At 33.4% G+C, this 19,638-nt stretch overlaps 1 protein-coding gene across 6 annotated transcripts in view; it reads left to right on the top strand.

The window, feature by feature from the left end:
- Positions 1-19,638, top strand: part of Jarid2 (Jumonji, AT rich interactive domain 2) — a 120,890-nt gene that overhangs the window by 1,315 nt on the left and 99,937 nt on the right. For all 6 annotated transcript variants that reach the window (XM_076481132.1, XM_076481130.1, XM_076481129.1 and 3 more), the window contains exon 3: positions 14,337-14,444. In XM_076481132.1, coding sequence (XP_076337247.1) covers positions 14,346-14,444 — 99 coding nt within the window. In that variant the 5' untranslated portion in view covers positions 14,337-14,345. The remainder of the gene's footprint in view (positions 1-14,336; positions 14,445-19,638) is intronic.

Below are 19,638 nucleotides of genomic sequence, written 5' to 3'. Positions count from 1 at the left end.
TTATCACGCTATTGGTAAAATAAAATATTCTCAATTGGTAACATGTTTTGACATTTCCAAATCTCATAATTATGACCTCTTATACAATTATGCTCAGAAATAAACATGTAAAAACCAGATGCATTAACTTCATCAATTCTGTTATTACTTTTGACTGCTTCATTTAGATCATTTCACCTCCTTTTTATCAAGAAAAAAACTAAAGGGAGTTTTAACTATCCTAATTTTATAAACCATTAATTTCTAAAATTGTGCTAGTAGCCATCCTCTGAACCTTCTCCACAATTAATAACTAAACATCCTTCCTAAAGCAAGAGGGACCAAAACTGCCTCCAGTACTCTAAATAAGGACTGTATATATATATATTGAAAATATGGTCTCTTTAGATTTATAGTCAGTATTTCTGTTTATACAACTCAAAATTCTGTTGACTTTACTACTTGCAATTCAACACTGTCCTGAAGGTTTAAGAATTGTTTTAACAAGTATCCCAAGATCCAGATTTTTCAGAAACTGGAAAATCAAGAAAATTTTAATTGGTTAGGAAATTACATTTTTCCATATTGGAGAATGTTAAATGTTGAAGAACAATATGGAGGTACAATATATAAACATAGAAGAAGAAAACATAAAAGTTTTCCATCTACTGTAACAATAAAGGTAAGTTCATTTTGAAGATTCAGTTTTTTTTGCAATGTACAGCTTGGCTGTAACATAACATTTAAAGACAGCAATGTATTTGTACATTTAAACTGTCTCATCTACCAAATTACACACAAAAATTTCAAAACCAGCCCCTATTTAAATAATTATCATTCAAGCTTTCCCTTAAATTAATTATATCATCAGTGTATGAAATCAACCTACTTTAAAGTCCGTCCAATCATCCTGTTAGAAAATTAAAAGTGTCTTATCTGATGATGACTTTTACACTGACAGTGTGTGTCCTCTTGTCTTACCATTAAGTATGAAGAAAGATGATGCATTGATACTATCAGATCTTTTTGCAGTGATAAACACCTCAATTATTTGTTGGAGAGAAGAAAATTTTGTGGAATGTTTATTCTATATTTAAGTGAGAGAGATGGTTGACATTTTTCAACTTTTTATCTCAGGTATCATCCTGTTGATCCTCCTTTGTTGGAGGTTTTCCAACAATTCATTGTCCTTCTTAATGAGTGTAAGGTTGAATACAATGCTCCAAATAAGTTAATAAGGTTTTGTATCGGGTTGTATTGTAAGTTATAATTTACAAAACTATTTTTTACCTAGTCTGCTGTTTCATCTGTTATATCACCAACTTGTCTGATAAGTCATGGTATTGAATGAAAGGCCTTGCTGGCTCTCGATATGACAAATGTAGTATGGCTGTCATAACATACCGGCCTTTTCTTTCATGTATGGATTCTTGAAGTGTTGAATATTTTGTAAAATATTCAGGTAACATTTTTGATTAATTCTGAGTTGTTTGGTTTGAATGATTTGTGTCATGAGTCACAGAAATAATCAATTGTCCAAATTTAGGGTTTTTTATTATCCCAACTCTTGAAGTTAAAATATTGCTATTATGTTTCTTTATGGAATACAATGTTTTACAAAGATTTATCTGTGCTCTGCTCTGCTTTTTTGTATAAAGATGCTGTTTTTTCTTGTACTGTAATGTTTCTAACTTATAATTGTGTATAGCTGTATCATTTAATGCTAAATAATATGTAAGATATTGTAATTTACAGAGTACAATGTTTCACAAGGATTTATCTGTGCTCTGCTCTGCTTTTTTGTATAAAGTTGCTGTTTTGTTTTTGCACTGTGTGATGTTTCTAATTTATTATTGCTTATAGCTGTATTATTTAATACTAAATAATATGTAAGATATGTTATTGTAATTTATAACTTGTGTGCCATTATTCTTCAGTGCTTAAACCAAATTTGTTTTTACTTTTTTTGCATCTGTATGGGTGTGATTTTCAACATCACATATCATACTTTCCTAAATTTGTGTGCTAGTAACAATTGATTAGCACTGGCTTGTCTTGAACCTACTACTTTGTGATTTTAGGACAAACACTAATGAAACAATATTGTTTATCCATTTTTTCATATTAGCCTTTTAATCTTGTGATTAGTTACAAATGTAATAATCAATTTTCATTAAACAAGAGTGAGGTCAGTAAACTGATATTTTGCATCTCTAAATGGCTGGCATGGGTATTAACACTTTTACTGATAAGCAAAGAACAACGTTTCAAACAGTTATTTCAAATGAGTTTTTTGTCATCAAGAAACTGATATTTTCTAATTTTGATTATTAACATTTTAAGGTAGTAAAAAACACTACATAGTTACTTTTGCATTGTCCTTTATAACTAATAGAATAAAATAAAAACACTGTGATTGTTATGTATAAATATACTATGATGCATTAATAAAAAGTAGTAATTAGTAAGGCTGATTAGCCTTAGTTGATAATTTAGTATACATTAGTTTCTGGTATTTTTGTGTAAATTTCTTGCTTCTTCTGTTCCGAGGACACACAGAATTTGAAACTTGTTCTTATTCACAGCATACTTGTTTCGGTTTATTAACAGAAGTTATACCATTTCCTTTTTTGATTAACAGTTCCTCAGGGTATGAATTCCTGAAAATGCTATCAAATTGTTTAACCTGACTGGAAACATGCATAATCTGCTTACTACTAATCAGTATAGTTGCACTTTGCTCATGTTTATTAACATGTCTCACTTTTGATGTTATTGCTACTTATTTCTCATAGTATGGGTTTGGTTCTATGGCCTGACCTTGTAAACATTTTGTGCTTGTTGTAGCTTTTATGCTATAATCTTTGAATTATTAAGTGTGTCTTCACAAAATTATCAGTAAATATTATAAGGTTTTATTGTTTAATTTTTTTAAATTATGTTTTAAGATTTTCTAAGGAAAGGTTTTCTTGTGCCTTTTGTATTTTAATGTTGACTATTCAACATGCAAAGTAATTTTATTTTTAAGATCACAAATCATTTTATGTATAAGAAATTTTCAAAACTTACATGCAAAATATTTATAAACTACAGGTAATTATCAAATTTTATTTTAAGACAAAAATGTATACTTTATGTGTTATTTTCTCTATCAAATATCTTTATGGTTAAGTTAATTTGACTAATCTTGTAACTACCATAGAACTTAGGAAATAAATATAAATTATGTTATAACAAAAATGTTTAATTTGAATAGCTTAAATCTCAAAATTATACATTATATATATTTTTATAATAGTGGTCTTCCACCCATGCCTGGCTAACATTACAGAAGTTACAACAATGTGGTACACATGCAGTCATGTTAGTGTAATCAAGAATTAAAATCTGGCCTTTACCAACTGATGTAAAAGTCATAATTTCAGTTATAGTACATTAGTACTATTTACAAATAAGTTCTTACACCTATTATTCTTAAAAAATGAAACATTAAATAAAGAAGCATAGCAAACAATCATATCTTCTAGTTATGAATTTTGTACTTATTTGCTGCTTGACATAGGTTGTGAAGCTTTATGAAGTTTTGCAGCTGGAGAATGTGAAATGAAATAAATGTTTTTAGGTTTAACACATAAAATTTGAAATAACAAAAATAATAAGTGACTAAAACAATACCATATAATTCTACTAGAATTTGTCTAGCTTAGTAACCAAGCTGTATTCAGGTCTAAAAAATATGAAGTTTTGAGCTAAAAAATACCACTTCAAATCTAGCATGAAAAGAAAGAGTTTGCTAGCTTAATATTTAAGAGACTGAAAAAGCTACTAGATGGACATAAGTTCTGAGCTTTCAACTCATTCACATGTCACAGACAGATGTAGGTGTATGCAAGTGTTTCTGAAAATGGAAAGAGTTGGAAGGGCCACTGTTTGTTTCAGTAAATGTAGCAATATCTCAGAAAATAGAAAAGATAGGAGATTTTTATTTTATATTGTACCTTCTCAGTATCAGTAATTTGAATTCCCAATTCATACTTTGTATTTGGACATCACAAACATCTAATTTTGAACCAATGCTGCATTCAACGTGTGATAGACAAAAATCAATATTTTTATTTTTATATATATTTCAACTAAGAAATTAAACAGTGTACAGTACTAAAATTAGAATTGTAATACACAGTTTGATACAAAACTTATTGACATAGATTCATAAAAAGTGAGTCAATAAATGTGATCTGGCCTTTGACCTATGTCAAAAGGGTTAATGAGCTTCTTTATTCATAGAAGTAGCTTTTGTTCAGGTGTTTATACACACTCCTTTATTCTTCTTGGATCTATTCTTTGGCCTACAACAAAGAATGAGGGAATGTTTTTTCTTTTAATTTCAAAAATCATGCAACCAGCTAAATATTTCCTTTGCAAGAACAAGTAGTTGTTCTATTATATGGAAGAATTCAGTTTTGCCAATTTTAAAATAAATTTTTAAGATGCATATCATGTGTAGATGAAAATAACATAGTGTTTGAAAAGTGTGAAAAATTGTGGGCTATTTGGTTTTGAAATTGTACGAGGTCTGTTCAAAAAATACGCGGGCTGACGTCATAAAACAAAATGTACTTTATTTAGAAGTTACAGGTCTGGGACCCCTTCAAAGTACTCTCCTCCCCAACGCACACACTTATCCCAACGGTGTTTCCACTTGTTGAAACAGTCCTGGTACGCTTCTTTTGTAATGTCCTCCAGCTCCTTCGTCCCATTTGCGTTAATCTTGGGAATCGTCTCAAATCTTCTTCCTTTCAAGGGTCTTTTGAGTTTGGGGAACAAGAAAAAATCGCAAGGAGCAAGGTCAGATGAGTAGGGGGGGTGGGGAAGGAGAGTGATCGAGTGTTTGGCCAAAAACTCACGAGTTCTGAGGGCTGAATTTCGCAGCAACACGGTGCATCTTCAATTTTTCGATCAAAATCTCGTAACAAGATCCAACTGATATCCCACACTCTTCAGCAAGCTCCCTGACAGTCAGACATCGATTTGCCCCGCACCAGGGTGTTGATTTTGTCAACGTTTTGGGTCGTCAGTTGACGTGGAAGGACGTCCAGGACGCTCATCATCTTCAATGGACTGTCGACCATCCTTAAAACGTTCATGCCACTTGAAACATGCCGTACGCTTCATAGCAACATCACCGTAAGCCGTGTTAAGCAAAGCAAAAGTTTCAGTCGCAGATTTTCCAAGTTTAACACAAAATTTCACAGCAAGTCGTTGCTCCTTTAGGCCATTCATTCTGAAACCCACCAAACGAAAAAATCGCACTTCACTTAAAACCGCGTAGCTAATACACAAATGAAGATATCTGCAATTGGGAAATGGCGTCGTAATCAGCTGACCTGTGCGAACCTAGCGATACACCCCTGGAACCAACTGGAGCCGCGCAATTCAAACAGTCTGCATATTTTTTTAACAGCCCTCGTATTAACATATTAAAGACTTGCTTGTGGAAAATTTGTTTATTAAATTGGCCTAACTTTGAACATTTGGATAATATAATCATATCAAAAGCATATAAATTTACATACAAAAATAGTTTCCTTTCTATATAACTTTAGAGTTTTGAAGTTTAACAATTCCTCTAAATTACCATGAAACACTAGAATGAACACCTTAAGATCTTAATATTATTAATTTGAATTTTAATAGTTTGTTTATATGTTTGGCATATATTAATGATTAATAATTCTTTTAAAAGTGTTAAAAGTTTTTAAGAAGGTGATTTGTCACAGTGCTAATAAATCATTTATAATTATTTCCCTTGACAACTGTGTATTAGAAACAAGCTTCGGCCCATGATGTTATATTCTATAAGCCTCTTGAGTAATAAAAATATTTATACAAAAGGAAAGCTAGATAGAAACTAAAAAAAATGAATATAAATAATTCTTACTTTGATAAAATGCATAAACTAGATTTCATTATTTAACAATTGGTGTAATAATGTTCAATAAAAATAAATATCATAACCACCTACCACAATTTTTCTTGGCAATTTTACCATAAACAATTTTTTTTTGTGGATATGTAATGTGCAATGACAATTAAACAAGTGAAAGTGGTATGTTAAGTTTACTGCCCTGTTGTAAAGATAAGATTAACCTAGTTTTCACACAATTGACTGCCTATATGTAGTTGTGTACATTCTGTTCACTACTACTGTTTCATATAGGTGCAATATAATTATATAACTATAAAATTGTTTACTTTATCTCAGCAATTAAGAGTATGTAATCTACATTTACCTGTACCTACTAGTAATATTGCTAGTGTGTCATATATTTGGTATTTTTCAGATTAATAATTAATATTGTGAAATACATCATATAAGTAACATAATGTCGTTCTAAGGCAAGACATTTTAAAGGTTTTTGTGTTAAGATAACAACACTTTTTGTTGTAAAAAATGATAAAATATTTTAAAAACACAACTATGATGTGATAGATAATTGAATATTTCTTTCATTGTTGAAAGAAGAGGTTTTATGATTAATATATATATTTTTTTGTTCTTGAAAAATGTTTAAAATGAGTAATTCATCTAGCATGCTATGATATATATCTGTTTTTTGTATTAAGACCAGTATTGTTGGCTAAATCTCAGATAGTCCTTCATGGGTATTCAAAAATGATTTTACTTCCAGAAATTAAAAATGTTTTCAGTTACCTGACATCTGAAACAATTTTTTTTTTAATTTTATTTTTGAGGTTTTCATAGGGTAACAAAGTTTATCAACTGAGTAAAAACTTGTATCTCAAGATGGCTGGTGTGCGTATTAACACTTTTATTAAAATAAAGTAGAGAACAACGTTTTGATCTCTCAGGTCACCTTCAAGTGGTTTTCTCATCATTATAAATAAAAACTTATTTGAAAATGTTATGAAGTAAGATGTTTATTTTCATCAAATATTCAAAAGTGTAGAAAAATTGTAGGAAGAAACATAATAAGCACTGTTAATCACATTTTCATCTTATAGGTTTTGTATTATCTTTCATGTATAATATCAGGTCATCCTACAAGTAATGACAAAAAATTTAATAGAGAAAGTGCATCCTCATTTTTGTCTTTGTAGAAAGCTTTAATGACTAAAATATGTAGTAGGACATGTATAAAAATGCTCAGACAAATAAAATAAAAACTTTACTTTTTCAAATCCTTAATCAAATAAAGCCTTATGAAAATGGATGTGTCTGAGGAACACATTAGGCATATAATGCTTTATGAGTTTATAAAAGGCAATAGTGCAGCAGAAACTACACAAAACATTAAAAGTGTTTATAGTGCGGAGTCTCTTAATGAACGAAAATGCCGAAGGTGTTTTCAGAAGTTCAGATCAGGTGACTACAGCTTAAGTGATGCACCACATTCAGGTCATCCTGTTGAGTTTAATGATGACTTGCTGCTGGCTGCACTTGATGAAAATTGTGCTATAAAAGTTGAAGAACTAGCACAGAAGTTTAATTTAACCCATTCAACAGTTCACCATCATCTGCAACAGCTTGGAACTGTGTAAAAACTTGGAAAATGGGTCCCCCATGATTTGACAAAAGCCAATCTGAGAGCAAGAGTGGACATTTGCACTATTCTGCACTCTCATGAACATAACTCACCTGTTTTTGACAGGTTAGTGACTGGAAATGAAAAATGGATATATTATAAAAGTGTTAAGTGCCACAGACGATAGCTCAGTGCAGGTAAACTAGCTAAAGTACAGCTCAAAATAGGCCTCCATCTTAGAAAAGTATTATTAAGTGTTTGGTGGGATGTTGTTGGTGTGATCCCCATGGAGTTGCTGGTACTCAATGTGACAATTGTATCAGACTTCTGTTGTCAACAGTTAAAGCACTTGAATGTTTCACCAAAAGAAAAGATGCCTGCTTTGATCAATGGTAAAGGTGTTGTGTTACACCAGGATAATGCATGGCCCCATACAGTAAGGATTACATCTGCAAAAACTGAAGAGCTAGACTAGGAAAAACTTCCACATCCTCCTTATTTTCCAGACCTTGCCCCATCTGATTATCATCTATTCTGAAGTTTGCAAATCTTTTCCATCAAATAAAAGACTTTGGAACACATGAAGATGTCAAACTACTGTCTCTACATTCTTTTCCTCCAAACTCCAAGAATTTTATAGAAGTGGCATTTAGAAGCTTGTGAATTTGTTGGCAGGAAGTAATTAATAATAATGGAACACACATTATTGATTAAATAACTTAAAAGCTTTTGAAATCCACTCTCTTTTTCTGAACCTAAAACCAGACAGTACTTAAGGGATGACCTGATACATATGTTTATTTACAACAGTTTAGGAGTGACTTAATACTGAATTTATGTACCTGAAGATAGGGTCTCTTTTAGCTTTCAATTTTTTACATGCAATTTTAAATTAAATTTTGATTTAATTTAAACTTTCTTTTAACAATTATAACTAAAATTATTTTGTAACGATATTTTTAAATCAATTTTTAACATTTCTTTAGTGGAATTCATGAAAAAAAGTGAAAAACTTCGATTGTCATTTTTGTGCATCATAAAGTTTCACTTGTGAATGTTTATAAGAATTTTTCTTTCCCATCCCGAAGATTGGCTTTATATTTGCTAAGTCTCTATCATCTCTTGAGTAGTTCAGTCATTTGTTTATGATATGGTACTTTACCACTGCTTACGAGATTAGTTTTTCCATTTTTCAAAACATGCCATAAGTCTTCCATATCATGCAATGAAATTTAGAGTTTCAAGATGTCTGTCATGCAAATAATCAGGTCTCAACTCTCACCAATAGGAGAGTACTACTATCATGTAAGTCATGTGACTTTGTCTATGTGCCACTACTGAACTATCACTTTTAATTTGGCAGTTCTACAATGCAGACATCTTTCTTTAGGCCACATGTGAACCTAGAAGTAGTTTTTTTATTTTAGTTGAACTTCATTTTCTCTGATGCTTCTATGGGCCTTTTGTGACCAGGGAACCCATGGATGGTCATATTCTCTTATTCTTCTTAATGGATTCTCCATAGGTGGTTGGAAAAGGCCCTTATGTCAATGGGTGTTCCACTTTGTCCTCTTCAGCTGGAGTTACATTTGTTTATGGTTTCATCCCTTCAGGGCTGTGGAGTTGGGTTGCTGTCTTTGAAGGCATATTGTTTCCTCTTTTTGTCATGCAGATGTAGTTCGTCAGAGGTTTTCATTCTTGATGTTATTAAGACCTTGTACTTCTCTTTATCCATGTTGCCCTTTATCCATGTCATTCTTTCCTTCTTCAGACATATGCAGCTTGAGAAGATCAGTCCTACATCTCCCTTATCTGCCTATTCTCTGTTTCTCACCTCTATCCTCATTCTGATTGAATAGGTACCTCTGTCCTGTCCATGCTCTCTGTTATTATATTGCTTGCATGGCTGCATTGCGGGATCCTTGTTCCTCTCTCCATGATCTTTTTCTGGTTATCCTGACCAGTTGGTTTTGAAATTTGATCCAGTTGGCCTCTTCCTTCTTGTCTGTTTTCCAGTGTTTGATCTCTTTCATGCTTCCTCGTATCAAATCCATTACCTTACCTGATTTCTTGCCCCTTGTTTTTGTCAGCCATTGGAGGAAATTATAGGATCAGGCATGTGTACAACTTTGCACATGTTTATTTCCCACTACACCACATGGTTGTTTCTGCTTTCTTGGGTATTGCCTCCTGCCTTTAGCTATTCTATGATTTTACTAATGCTTTCTTTTTTTTCAGGGGTCCCTGCTTTAGTTTCACTTTGGATCCCACTCTGTGGTGAGAGGTACCTGGTCAGGTATTCTTTCTGTAATTGGAATGGGTTCCATTTAAATTGATATAACCATTTGCAGACATTATCAAATTCATACTGTAAGTCATATTGATTCTTATTTGTTTTCCATGACTATGTATGCTCACCCTTGAAATTGTGTGTTTAACAAGATAAGTGTAAATTTCTTGTGATAATTGCATCATAATGTGTTCATCTTGGACTGTACCACCATTGGATATCATTGGTAAAGGTGTTGCAGTCCCTCTGTACTCTCTGTAAGTTTTCTTCCTGTTTTCCAGTGGAGCATGGGAGTCCTTCCCATTTACCATTTCCAAGTTGCTGAGGTGGTTGATTATGGAGGCAACCTGCTAGATGTGTCCCATAATAATGACTATAACCATTCAGATCAGGGTAGGAGGGTGGTGCTCTGCTTGTATAGAGAGTTACAAGATTCTCCAAAGGAAATATTAATTTCCAGAGTTGAGATGCCCAAATGCAATTTTTCCCTGCAACCTGGTACACTCTTCTCATTTTTGAATGTATGTTGGAACCTAGTGAGTGTGGTTTTTGTAGATCTGGATTCTTCTCTTATGTTTTGTCTGGTCTCTGGGACTTGAGGTGAGTATGTCAATATTCACGAGTAAGGTTTCAGAGGTAATTGACTTGTTAAGTGCAGTCCATTGTGTCTTAGTCACTTCTTACCATGAGACACATTCTCACTTGCCCACTTTCTATCGTAGGATTTAGTGATTCTGCTTTCTGTTTAATATCTCATTGTTCAACTATCCTCTCCAACAAGGATGTGCTCCCTTCATGTTCTGCCATGTTTTGATCCCACTTACTCATAGCAAACAGACACCTAGTTTAGAAGTATTGTAGTAACCCTCCTTAGATAACCTGCTCTATTTCTCTCATCTCCTTTGGATGCTTTTTGATAGATTTGCCTGTTCTGCCCTTGCACCTGTTTCTCCTCCTTTTCAATGTGGGATTCAAAATTGTGTGACTGGAAGGAAGGTACTGTATCAGAAGTTATAATTTACCTATATGAAAATAGTTCCAATAGTTACTCCCCACCATTCCTCCCCACAATATGTCAGTGCTTGCTTTTTCTGCCAAACTTTGTGATATAGTTTGGTAGTGGTGCACAGAGAGAGTCATATAATAGGAGAGCTGATGCATGATGATTTTCATGAGAGATATTTTGGAACTTTGAATTTCTACATAGGAATGTGTAAGACTTGGGGCATGCTTTTTGAAAAGAAAGTTTGCATTTAGAGGGCAGCATAAAATGGAAAAAGCTAATCGTGTTAGAGTAAAGAAGTACCTATTGGAAATACATTTTCATATAGGAAAGTTATAATTTTGAAAACAGTTATAAAGAGAGTTTGATTAAATAGAGCAAAAATTGGACTTTTCCCATCATAATATAGTAAACATAGTGGTAGCAGTAGTCTGTGGTTTCATGCAAAAGAATCTAGTTGGAGTGAAGGATTTTGTATATTAAATTATATCTGTTTGTGAATGCTACAGAAGTTTTTTTGAGGAAGAAACATCATCAGTGTAATTATCTGAAGTATTTAATAGATTTTTGGGATCCACAAAATTTCATCTTTGGTAATCTAGGGATTTGCACCATGTAAATTACACAAAGAATGCAATATACTGTCCAGATGACATTAAACAATTTGAATACAAAAAATAATAGAAAATGAACAGTATATCATGTAAATTAGTTTTTACACAGATTTAAATCAAATGAAGAATGTATAAGGTTTATAGATGGAGAAAGCATTTTTATGTATGCTTCTTTTATCAGAAGTTTAGTTTTGTACTTTGTATTGCAAGGATTTTAAAGTTCAAGAGAGAAATCAGATGTTCTGTTTCTACAAATAAAATGGTAATCTTGGTCTAGGCTTTCATGAAATCCCTTATCCTGTAGGGTCAAGCAAATATATTTCTTTTAGTGGGTGCTGCACAATCAATGAACTCTTGTTTGGAATATTTTAGACCATGCTTTCTCCCCTCTTCCCTACAAGACACCTTTGTTTGTTGGCTTGACGAGGTTAATAACTTAACAGGTATTTTTTCTTCATTCTTCCTATCCTGATTTGCAGCTCTTTTTAGGTGTTTCTCTTATAGGATGGGAGTATAAGTGTATTATTAAGAGAAACTGGTTGATGATAAAATCTTCACACATCAACCTTGTAGAACACAGCTGTGCATCTTGCTTTTGATCATTTCCTGCTATTATCTCTTGGATCAGTTTCAGCAGGTCCATCTTCTTACTTGTCACATTCCAAGTGCTCTGAATCTTGTGGTATGCCAGTTATATCATCACATTAAAGTTCTATGAATGGAGTGGTTTCTGCTCTTCAAGTATTCTGATGGTTATCCTCCTGGGTGAGCATTCCCCCTTCTAGATACATTTGCCACTCAGTTCCATACAAAACTTCCCCTCTTCTGATTTCTGGTTCTGTATAATTCACTTTAGTTTTTGTTGGTGGATACCTTCAGTCAAGATTGGACCAATGTTTACCTGTATGCTTATCCTCGTATCATTAACATCACCATGTTATTTCTCTCATACAAACCACTCCATGTCAAGTCCTTCTCTTCACCCCTTTATGGTTTTCACTGTTAAACCTTCTTTGTTCATTTACTGTACCTTTTCCACTTTCCCGAATCTTTCTAATTTCTCTTCTATCCTGCCACAGTGACATTCTGTCTTCACACATGGAGTTTCTCCAGTCCCTTGCAAGATGAACAGGACTCTCTATGCAGGTAGTCATCCTTTTTTTTCTTATGGTCTTCTCATTTCCATTGATGGTTTACCAGTATAAATGACACATTTTCCATTCTTAGTGTTTGCTTAATGGCCTCTCACCTTCCCAAACAAATATTCCCACCTTTCTGATTTTTAACTTGGCTTTTTGAGAATGGTTTATCTCTTTCTATCCTCATGGGCTATAGGTTAACCTTGTGTATTATCTTTTTTTTTTCACTTTGTCACATTTTTCCTCTCCCATCACTTTACTTCATTTCGTGATGACGAGAAATCCACTTGAAGCAAAAATGTATTCTCAAGACAGCTGGTATGGGTATTAAAACTTTAATTAAAATAAAGTACAGAACAACGTTTGACCTTAAGTCATCTTCAGGTTAAGAAAGAGAGTTTGCAACTGACTGTTGCTGAGCATATGATTTACCTAATTTGTTTGGTCTACCCAGTTTTGCTACCAGTTTGGAATCTTAGTGTTGTCCTCCATGGCCTTACCCTTCTTCCCTTGGCACCTTTTACCTCTTGCTCTTTGTACCACCTTTCCCTCAAGATGTACTTCTTACTTCTCTTTGCATGCAGATTTCAGTTGTCTGATATATTTTCTGTTGATGTTTCCCATATTTGTTATCTCCATACCTATGTTCTCCTTTACCTGGATTGTAATTTCCTTTAAGATGTTGACAGAGTGAAAAAGGGAACATCATCTTCACTCCTATTTTCTCTCCCTTCTATCTCTTGTATTTCAGATCTAATCTGAGTCACCTTTTGCATTCAATACAGGCTCTGCATTGTTATGTTTTCTGCACAGCCTCCTCCTTTTAAGGCATAAAACTCAACCTATGTAATATGTTTTTTAGGGGGTTGAAGAAACAAGAGGAAGACAATGCCATTTTTTTTAGTTTTGATGAGGCATTCTGCATTTGGTGTATTATTCTTTGTTGAAACTAGGAAAAAATTTAAGGGTTCTGAGAATACAATAAAGTGTAAAAAATGTAATTTGAGAAATTAAGTTTAGGGGTTTGATAAACACAAATTTAAGCATTTGTGATAGAGCATTTTTACATTGTTCACTTATGTCATTTGATTTTCTCACAGAAATTAGTTTTTTAAGATTGACATTCTGGAGGGGTGGTATTTAAAAATAGTTGTTGATAAAATTTGTAATATTTGTTTGGTTCTCATGATATTGCTAAATATGTGACTTCCTTTTAGAGTATTGTGTGCAGTTTTGTTTCTTTTACTATTAGAAGAACATAAGCATGTTTGAAAGAGTTTAAAAGTGAGCTATTTCAAAAAAAAGTTGTTTCATGTAATTCTAAGATACTAAATCATGAACACATTTTCTCTTGTGTGTAAGGATGAAAAAAAAAGATTCATGTTTTGAAAGTTTTTGTAAGCTTGGGCAATTTGTTAGTAGGTTACAAGATAGAAATGTTATTTTTGTAAACTGACATTCAGACATATTTTATTAGGTATTTGAAGGTTTATATTTAGTATGGCTTGGATTCTTTGAGTATTTATGTGCATCTGTAGTTCTTTTAGTAAAATACAAATAAGTTATTTATTTACAAAATATAAAAATGTTTGGTTGAGGAAGTAATCTTCACTCACTAAAAATTGTTTGAAATTGGGTATCTGGTGGGATTTAATTACAGACTTTATCAGGACTGATATCTATTGTATTTGTCTTAATGAGCATAGCATATCTAACAAAAATTATTTTGAGTGTAGGAATTATATATACATATTTATATGTTAGGCTACTGTTATGAAGGTGGATTCAAAAAATGACAGTCCTCAAGCAGCCTCTTCAGATAATAGCCCGTCTTCCCAGAGACCCAGGAGAAATGTGATGGCAAAAAGTCTAGTGAGTCTTAAATATATTTCAACTTAATGAACATGAATATAGCAAAATTGAGTTTTTCTTTAAACTTTTTTCAGGTTTTAAAGTTTTTATTCAGGTTGTAATAGAACATTGTTGAAAAATATACAGTAAGATGCTTATACACTTAGGATACTTGAATGCAAGTTGTCCTCATTTGGCAATGAATCTGTATATAAATTGTTAAGCTTAACATTTTATTTTTATTTTGTATTTGTTTAACAATTATTAATCACTCAGTATTTTTTTATTTTGAATGCAGAAACCTCATCTCACATTACAATATTATGACATTGATACTTTAAACACAGAGACAATTCTCTGCTGTGACCATTAGTCCATTACAACACATACTTGTTATGATCAGAGGTATTGTTAGGCACTGGTACATAAAGTCTATGCCATGCTTATATTTAACATTACCCTAAATCCTCCATTGTTTTCTTGAAAAATCAGATCAGTAAAGCATAATATCATACTGAAATGCCCAAAATTATTTTGCCATTGGGCTTCAGTTCCAGATCTTACATCTAGAGATGCTTCTGATTATGAGGATTTAATAAATAATTTTTGGATGTTGAAACTTTCTAAATTTTGTTTCAGTTAAGTGAATCAAACTCTGAACAGAGCATTTTCTTACAAGATTGCATATTTTTAGATCCAAGACAAAACGAATGATCTATGTCTGCCTGCCATGCTTTATATCTCATGAATTATTAATCATATAAAAAATGTGTTTATAAGTACATATATATATATATATATAATGTTTCTTTTAAATAGTACATTACAGGAAAATTACTTTTTTTCAGTTTCTAAAATTTCAAATCAATATCAACATCCAACAATGTTTTTTTCTATGAGTTTATTTTATAGTGTAGAATAAATAATTTCAATTGAGTGTCTCCCCTTTGACACTACTTGTAGATGTGACAACTGTCAAAAAACACTTATTTCAATAGAAGTATTTCTTGTGCTCAGTAAAATGACAACAAACAGTGACATCCAGCAAAAAAAAAAATTCCCACAGCTATTTAGTAAAGCTGAGTACTCTGTTGTGTTGGATGCACCCATTTTATTGAAACACAAAAATTTTTGTGAACAAATTATTAGTTAGTTTCTGTGCTAAAAACAAATGCAGCACAATTTCCTTTATTAACATAATGCATGGAATGAAAAAGTGGTTGTAAATGAATTACCAGACAATGATATTGCATATACACTATGATCCAAGGCATTTAGTTGATATACATTATTTATTCATCATGATTTCTGGTGTGGAACATTATCTTAGCTAGCATAAATAGTTATTCTCATTTAATACTGCCCTTTGTATGCAAACATTTTTTGCATGCCACAAGTCCTGAGCTCTCATGCACCTTACAATCAACTGGTTCACCTTGGTTAACCCAACTTTTTTTTCTGAGAAACTTGACAGTGCCAGCACACCTCATCCTTCAGGAGCTTCAGATCAGTCTGCCTTGGTGTGTACCATCAGGCTGAATAACTGTTTCTTGATTTTCAAAGTCAGAATCAGTTTAGCCTGTGTGGGGGCAGACCCTCATCATTCTATTTCTTTATTCCACATCCAGTTTTCCCACTAATGTCTTACCCTATTGACTTTCCTACAGTTCTTGTCTACCATTCACCTCCTTTCCAATGAGATTCACAGATATCCTGAGAGTCTTTTGAGGGTTGGCCTCTCACTGATTACCTCCACAATGGCATGTTTGTCTTTTTCAGATCTGTTCTTAAACTTGTGATTTCTCTGATGGTGGGATCTTCTAGGGAGGCATGCTACTTCATCCCAGGTTCATTTACTGTCTACTTATCTCTGGGACATGCATATGGCCTCTTTTTTTTTTTTTTTTTGCAGTGGTATGTTTTTGGTAATATCCCAAACCTCATAAACCAGATTGTCCACTACGACCAATAATGTTCACATATGAATCGTTTAATTACAATCTTAGTAAATACATAGCATGGGCATTCCCCAAATATGTAACATCAGTCAACTCATTCATCAAAGACTTCTTTAATTTCAAATCTTACCTTAATCAACTTAATCATAAAGCCTTAATGGCCAGTTTTGATGTCACATCCTTCTTTGCAGAAGTCCTAACCACTGAAGCCTGCAAGATAGCCTTACAACTCTATATCCAACACCCTAACCCATTAATAGACATTCCCAGAAACCCTCAGAGAATTCACCACGATGAAAACAAACTTCATGTTCAACAACCAGAACTGTATACAAACATATGGCCTAAGCATGGGCAATCCAGCATTACCAGTTCTAGCCAATATTTTTATGACTTAAGTTGAAAGGCAAGCAATTAACTCAGCATTACATCCACCACTATATTGGTACAGATATGTATATCATATGATTGCGGGATTCACATCTACAGAACACACACTTAATTTTACATATCCCAACATTAACTTCACATGTGAACAGAAAGAAAGCAATCAAATATCATTTCATAATCTCAAAATTACAAGAACTAATATACAGTTTAAAACAGAAATTCACTGAAAAATCACCCATACTAGACTATACATTCCTTAGGACTCAGCACATGAAACAAAACAAAAACTTAACATACTAAGAATCCAAATAAACACAGTCATAAAACTATGCTCACCAGATAAAATTAACTATGAATTAGACAAAATAAAACAATACTTCATCAACATCAACAAGTTTCCTTCACAAAGTGTAGAAAACATAAAATGTACGCACCTAGACAAAAAGCAAAATCAACTAAGAAAAGTAAATATACCCCATGAATTAAAAATCACGAAACCACATATGGCTGCGTACCATACATTCCCAACATCAGCAGAAAAATAAGCAACATTTGACAAAAACTAGCAACAAAATATAACATTCCAGTTAATACCAAATTTATTCAAAACCAAGGCACAAACCTTAGGTCTATACCATGTAAAAACTACACTGACAAACATAGCACCAACATTATCTATAAAATACAATGTAACAACTGCCACGACTTCCTTATTGGAGAAACAACTAGAAAAAGGGAAACCAGGTTCAAAGAACACAAAAAGCCACCTTCACACGTTTTCGAACACTGCAAATCAAATGAATGCAACATAACCATAGAAAACACCCAAATACTAAATAAAGAAACAAACCCAAACAAACCCAAAATTGAAGAAGCCTTACTTATACAACAACTCAAGCCCAAAATGAACCAATACAAAGGAACACCTTTATACCTATATTAATAAATATATCCAACATCTAAGGACACCCTCTACATTCCTTCACTCAATCGCACAACTGCCTTTAAACATGAGGTCAGCTACCAGTCAGTAACCCTTTCTTTTTTTGTGAGCCTGATGATGACCGAGGTAAGGTTGAAACATTGTTCGCTCCTCTACTAGTGCTTTCTCTATCCATACCAGGTGTTTTTAAATATACAAGAATCCTGTGATGAGCTGGTTTGACAACAATCTGCTCTTTCTTCTTTGGTGATTTGTCTTATTTAGAGCCCAGACATGTCAGTTTTCTGATCAGTTTTCTATGTTTTGGTTCTACCCCAATTTACCATGGAATTATTTTCTCAACCTCAGGTATACTTTTCTTTGGGTTTGTGGATGACAAAGGCAGAAGTAGTGAATTCTTACTTGCAAGTCCAAATATCTTGTCAGTCAAGGTGCTGCCTTTGGTTTATTCATTATGGAGTAATTTATCAATTTTGTACCCTGTTCATTGGCCTTGCTTTGGCTCTGTATGTTTTTTATCAGGTGATCAACGTTTTTTTCTGATATTTGCATGCTCGGATTTAATGCTTCCATTATTACATGGGTGACTGGCTGATGTTAGCTTATTCCAAACAGGAGTATGCCATCACACTCATTTGCTTCTCCTGGTATGGTTAATCAAATTGGAGAAGTTATTCCTTATACCTGTGCAGTGTCTCATTTGATGGAGCTTTCATTTCTCCACACCATTACTGCTTCCTCTCTTACAGCTCACAAGGTTCTATCACTTTTAAAAATGTGTTCTTTCATGGAAGCCCTTATTTCCTAGGGTTGAGTGTATATGAGGTCTCTTCATTGGGCTTTGTACTAGTAATAGAATTTTGCATGAGATCCATTGGAGGCTCCTATTTCCTTTCCTCCTTCCCTTGTAGGTGACCTGCATTGGTGGTTGGACAAGGCTCACACATCATCAGGTGTTCTGCTTCCTCTCCTTTGTATGAATTTGCATATTTTCATGGATCCTTCTTTTTAGAGCTTGGGGGGGGGCATGAGTTAATCAGCAGGAAACTTCAGATCAGTGGTCTCTGTCTGAAAGATCATACCAAATCAATATCCTGGAGCTTCTGGCTGTATGTTGTGCTTTGGATGATTTTCTTAATCTTGTCAGAAATCATCTGGTCATGATTCATTTGGATAATTCAACATTGGTGGCTTTTATCAATCACAAAGACAGCACCTGTTCTTGTTTTATTTGTGGTGGTTTAACATTAGATTTCCTTTTTTAGGTCCATACACTCTGTATTCAAATTCTCTCATGCCATGTTTTAGGCACCTTCAGTCTTGTTGTAGATCATTCTTCTCACCCCAAGAAAGTTTATCTGACAGAGTGACTATGACTTTATTGGGATACTCCTCATTTGGATGCTCACCTCATTCCTCAATGCCAGTTTGCTTCTGGTTAGTCTCTGGTTCTTCATCCTCTTGATCTGGATGTCAATGCATTCAGTCAAGACTGGACCAATGTTTATCCTCCTGTCCATCTTCTTCACATTGTGATTTTGATCATCCATGCCACTGTGTTGAGTCCTTATTGCTCTGTGCTGGAAAGCACAACCTTGATTTCTGCTGCTGTTCTAGCTCTCATCTGCTCCTGTATTACCTTTTCCATTTGACTCCATTCCTTCTATTCCAACCTTGATCACTAGCATTTCTTCCAGCCCTTCACATCCTCTCTCTTCATGCTTGGTTTTTATCGTATTGGATCACTTCATTTTTAGCTTGTTTTTTTCACCCACACTCTAGGGATGTTTATCAATCATAAGTGGAATAATTTCTGCCATTGGTCTTTGGGTCAACGTTTTTTTTTTCCCTACTCAACCCACTATTCCTCAGTCCAGAGGTCTTCTGTCTCCTGATAGAGGGTTATCAGGCTGTCTTATCTCAC

This window comes from Tachypleus tridentatus, chromosome 13 (genome assembly GCF_004210375.1).
Source record: "Tachypleus tridentatus isolate NWPU-2018 chromosome 13, ASM421037v1, whole genome shotgun sequence".
NCBI classification, from domain to species: Eukaryota; Metazoa; Arthropoda; class Merostomata; order Xiphosura; family Limulidae; genus Tachypleus; species Tachypleus tridentatus.
This window is presented reverse-complemented; position numbering and strand designations above follow the sequence as displayed.